Below are 5,555 nucleotides of genomic sequence, written 5' to 3' on the forward strand. Positions count from 1 at the left end.
TTTTTGTTGATATTTTACGATTTTGAATGTTACACTGATGTCCCTTATACAGAAAAAAACAATTCTTTTCTTCATGTTCCAAATCTGATCGTGATCCAAACAGCCTGTCATGCATGTTATTTACAAGAAGATTTATCAATACCTTGTCGAGTTTGCGGAATACGTCAATATGTATTTTGGGATGACCCAGTCGATACATTTTTATCGTACCTGGAACTGCAACACAAATTCAATAACGTCACTATTTGTGCACACAATGCACGTGGATATGACTCAACATTTCTGTTACGCAGAATGTTGGAAAGAGGAATGGCAGCTAGAATTGTTTTGAATGGAACGAAAATCATGAGCATGAAGTATCAGAATCTACATTTCATCGATAGTTTAAACTACGTTCAATCAAACCTTGCTGGATTTTCCAAACTCTTCGGCTTACCGATGCAGAAAGGATATTATCCACATTTGTGGAATACCTACGAACATCGAAATTATGTAGGAGAAATGCCACCGCCTTCAGCATACGGATATGATCACATGAAATCTGTGGAAGATCAAACTAAATTTATGCTATGGTACGAAAACGAACGCAAGAACAATGTTCCTTTCAACAACAAAGAACAGCTGTTGGAATATTGCATTAAGGACGTGACACTATTGAGGCAGGGTTGTTTAAAATTAAGACAGAATTTTATGGATATCAGCAAAATAGACATCTTCCAAAAGTGTATTACAATAGCATCCGTATGTTCATTAATCTACAGACAGCAGTTCATGCCTAGTGAGAGCATTGGTATAATCCCCCAAGGAGGTTACCACCATGCCGACATAATGTCGAAGGCTGCATTGAAATGGTTAACATATGTCGAGGAGCAAAACAATTTCGCAATCATCCACGGTGGGAGAACCCGTGAGAAATATGTGTTGGGTGCACGCTTCAAAGTAGCCGGTTTCCGTGAAGAGACACAAACCTGTTACGAGTTTTTCGGGTGCTGGTTTCATGGCTGTCCACGATGTATATCCACAAACCGGTGTGTATATCCGGAGTTTGACAGAGAAGCGGGAGAAGAGGATGGTAGCAACCAGCAGGAGAAAACCCAAAACAACAATTATGTTGACCGTGTGAACACGGCAGCATTTCGATATGAAACAACATGTCGTAAAATCAGTGCTCTTCAGTCTGAAGGATATAATGTGGTAACTATGTGGGGGTGTGACTTTAAGAAAATATTGGACGCTGACCCACAACTTGATAAATACTTGTCATCACATCCAGTTGTGCAGTGTACACCTCTAAACCCTCGTGATGCATTATATGGTGGTAGAGGGGAGACTGTGAGAACTTATTATAAAATCAAGGAGGGTGAACAGCTGAAATACTATGATTTCACCAGTCTCTACCCCTATGTTAACAAATACTGTGTATACCCAATAGGACACCCTACCATATTCCTTGAAGATTCCATGCCTTCTGTACCGGAGATATTAGCCATGAAAGGTTTTATAAAATGTAAAGTCCTCCCACCTCAAACACTTCTTCACCCTGTATTACCCACAAAAATGAACAAGAAACTCATGTTTGTTTTGTGCAAGGAATGTGGATTACAATTAAAATGTGAAGGTACCTGTCAACATTCTGTAGAACAACGTGCACTTTCAGGAACGTGGGTGATAGCGGAAATGCGTAAAGCATGTTCTCTTGGTTATACCATACTATCGGTATCTGAAGTATGGAAATATGAAACAGCTGTGTATGACCCTGCAACAAAAACGGTGGGGCTGTTTACGGGGTATGTGAACACCTTCCTGAAAATAAAACAGGAAGCAAGTGGATGGCCGATGTGGTGTAAGACGCAAAAGAATAAAGAAACCTATATTCAGCAATATTTTGAGAGGGAGGGGATTTTGCTGGATGAAAATAACATTGAAGTGAACCCCGGTAAACGCACTCTCGCAAAACTGTGCCTGAATTCTTTGTGGGGAAAGTTCAGCCAACGGGAAAACCTCTCACAAACTACAATCATCACTGAATCTAAGGATTTCCTTGATAAGATAACCGATCCGAACATTATTATTGGTGGAGTTATATTTATCAACCAGGACACGGTAGTGGTAAACTGGAAATATGTCACCGAGGCTGCTCCACAAAATGACAAGGTGAGTGTTCCCATCGGTGCATTCACAACCTGCAAGGTCAAGGTCAAAATGTATATATATATATATATATATATATATATATATATATATATATATATATATATACTCTGACATGTGTGTGTGTGTGTGTGTGTGTGTGTGTGTGTGTGTGATATATATATATATATATATATACTGTTATTAGCGGTCATTAACTTACGGTAACAAAGGTATACGGTTTTACACTTTAACCATGAGTTATGTGTGTTAGCAGGTTCTGTGACATACTGCGAATGGTTTGTCATTCTCGTTAGCAGAATATGATACCGCTATCCACCCACTTCCTTACAGAGATATCAACATCCACCCATTTCCTTTTGATATTGCGAATGGAAAATGAAACTTGTCGAATACACTGACAGTGTTTGTTCTGACATCTTATAGAAGCCATCACGAATATGGAGAGAGAGAACTTTGTAAGTATTCCAAGTAAATAATTAACATAATCATTTTTATATATATTCAATATATGTTTATTATTTCCATTTATTCAAAATACATATATGGATCAGAAAAAAACAGTGTTACTCTGCACACATGTCAACTTTTATAAACTGTATGCATAACAATACGATAAACATACAACTTATACACATTACATATATAGAAATAACAAAAATTGAATAAGATGATTAGTGTGTTAGCATTGTTAGTTTTTAGTTATCCAATTTTCGTTTTTTCAAAATCTCTAGCATCCTCTTCTCCATTTCACCTTCTGTACCCCCCATTTTATCTATACCTCTCTGCTTCCGCACACCTTTGAAAACTTCCATCAGTTCAAAGCACACTTTCATGCTGAAGTGGGATGGTACATAGGTAGCTTTTCTTATGTTTTCAATAAATCCCTCGAACACCGGACTTGTTTGTTTCTTCTCGAATATGTACGTGAACAGCTTGACGAGGTTGTCGAGCCTAACCTCCATATCCTTGCACACCTCTTCCAGATTTTCCAACAACTCTCCAGTTAAACCATTCTCCTCGCAAAAATCTACAAAGCACGCAATCTGCTTCTCAGCCTGCTTCGCATGGGTCTTGCTCCATAGATTCCTTCTCTCACCTCCACGTTCAGCTTCATTTTTCACATTCGCGTGTAGGAGGTCAAATTCGAACGGTAGGGATGCCATCTGGAAATAAGAAACAAAAAGTAAGACATATGTTTTTTGTTTTCAGCAAAAGTTTTTCACCATAGGCAACATGATGAAAACACAGTTCATATTAATGCAGATATTCGGTGTGATGACGGGTACGGAAGAGACGTTTCTCAGAAAGATAAGGAATATATCGGCGAAATATGACAGGATAAATCAGCAAAACAGAAATTTCTTCAAGCAAAAAATAGACGCCATGAGGGGACAGTTGGACCAGATGGAAGAGGAGCTGGACCGGAGATTCGGTACTCATGATATGCAGAACGAGATTCTGGACGAGTGCCGTACCCACCAAACAGGGTAAATACCATATTTTATAATACAATATTTTTGACACGTCTATTATATTGGAATACATTTTTTCTGGAATTCTCAAATTATAATTTCTTATACACGCATATTTACAATTTTTCGATTAAAGTATCTGATAATTCCCGATTCACACATAGAAACATACTTTCCTATACTTACAAACGTTCTTCTAAATTTAAACATTTTAATCATTACTAATTCGTTCTATATATTTATATGCATTTTCTCACAAAATATTTCTATCTATTTACAGGTTCGATACATGTAAGACGTTACCAGCATCTAGTATCAGGGAAGAGTTTAAGACGAAAACAAACTTCTTCATCTTCCACAACAGTAAACCCCCCACCCCCTCTGTCCCGAATACCTACGTCTCCGTCACCTTTCGACCGTTCCAAACCTTCTACCTCTACTACTCACACTCTTGCTACAGAACCCGTGCCTCTCGAACCTGCAGCTCTTCCACAAATTCCCCCTCCGAGTTCTGCTCTACTTTTCGCACGCCTGTCCTCCCCCCTGATACCGAATGCTGGTAAGTCTACTACTTCACTATCTTCGGGTGGAAATAACCCCCAACCGGAGATAGTGGAAATACTTTCCGGAGAAGAAGAAGCTCAACAGGTATAAGTACCGAATCTCCGGTGAGTTTTCTGTTTTTTATATTCTATCGCTTCTAACTTTGTATTCATAGCTCATTTTAAATATATATGTACACGTTTATTACTATTTTTAAATATCGATCTTTTCATTTTACCCTCAGTTTCGGAAATTATACCCTACTCCGGAATACAGAAAAAAACAATATGCTTTCTCACCTTTCACTCTTCGTCAATTTCTGAGGTGTCCGTCTCTTCTATGATATCTGGGTACCGCCGTGTCGGTGGGGTTCTATTTCCGGAAAACTGTTCCTCCACTTTGTATATGCTGGAAAGAAAAATGAATATTCTTTTTAGTCCACTTATTGTCGGATCGTTACCGTATTCCTGTAATTCCGCAGGATCCAAAACATGGCCGTTCACACCCATTACCGTGCCTATCGAGTCGTTTAACATTATACCGGTGTGGAACCATTTGAAAATCTCGTTCAACGTTAATACAGAGTCTCGGTAACTTTTTCGAAACATCTGCATTAACGTTGAAACGTCACAGTAATCAACTATCATGTAGGACTTGTGGCACGCTACTCGGTAGACACGTGGGATTTCCTCACTAACTAGCTCCTCCAAATTCTCATAGCGAACCATCTCGATGCCTGAAACCGAATGTCTCAAGTTCTGGCCGGCTCGCATCAGATATTTTGTGGCAACACATTGAGGAGAAATATGGACAGCACAGAACAGAAGGCTCATAAAAGACTATACTGGCCACGGGTCCAGACGCCAGAGCCTCGTTAGTCTATCAAATGTAGTCCAGAGTGTACTATGTAGCAATGAGGTTGACATATGGGTGTACCAAGTAAAATAGTCACCGCTCACATCCCACCTCGTTTTCGACATGATGTCAACTTAGGCAGTTCTTCTGCACAATGTATACAACAAGCCACTATACAAGAATTAGCAGCACACTACATGTTCCAGTGCTTCGAAGGAAACAACGTTATCATAACGGAAATTGCGCAAGACAATCATGTCATTACGAATAGAAACTAAGATAACTGGAAAACGGAATGGAAAATATTAATAGTGAGACCTGCAACTTATGTTAATGAGCCCGACACATTCGTAATTACTCTACCTTGTCATTGCTCCTTAACTATAGATAATGACACCTCTATTCGCCGGACTTTACCGTGTCCCAGTCAGTCCAGTGATAGCATAGACAGTTATTACATTTTTCCTGCTTCCTACGGTAAAAGATATGCGAAGAAGCTTGATGTATTGTTTGCGGGAACCAGGGCCACAT

General features: G+C 39.2%; 1 protein-coding gene across 1 annotated transcript; it reads left to right on the forward strand.

Annotated features, from left to right (window-relative positions):
- Window positions 1-294: 294 nt before the first annotated feature.
- Window positions 295-3,921, forward strand: LOC145997120 (uncharacterized). Its single transcript, XM_083133746.1, has 2 exons — window positions 295-2,154; window positions 3,907-3,921. Exons 1-2 carry the CDS (start codon window positions 295-297, stop codon window positions 3,919-3,921), a joined length of 1,875 nt encoding a protein of 624 aa, XP_082989872.1.
- The last annotated feature ends 1,634 nt before the right edge of the window (window positions 3,922-5,555 follow it).

The sequence above is a fragment of the Lepisma saccharinum genome, chromosome 13, assembly GCF_977018435.1.
Source record: "Lepisma saccharinum chromosome 13, izLepSacc3.1, whole genome shotgun sequence".
Taxonomy (NCBI): Eukaryota; Metazoa; Arthropoda; class Insecta; order Zygentoma; family Lepismatidae; genus Lepisma; species Lepisma saccharinum.

Coding starts and splice junctions, on each gene's coding strand:
- LOC145997120 (XM_083133746.1), top strand. CDS start 295: ATGTTGGAAAGAGGAATGGCAGCTAGAATTGTTTTGAATGGAACGAAA.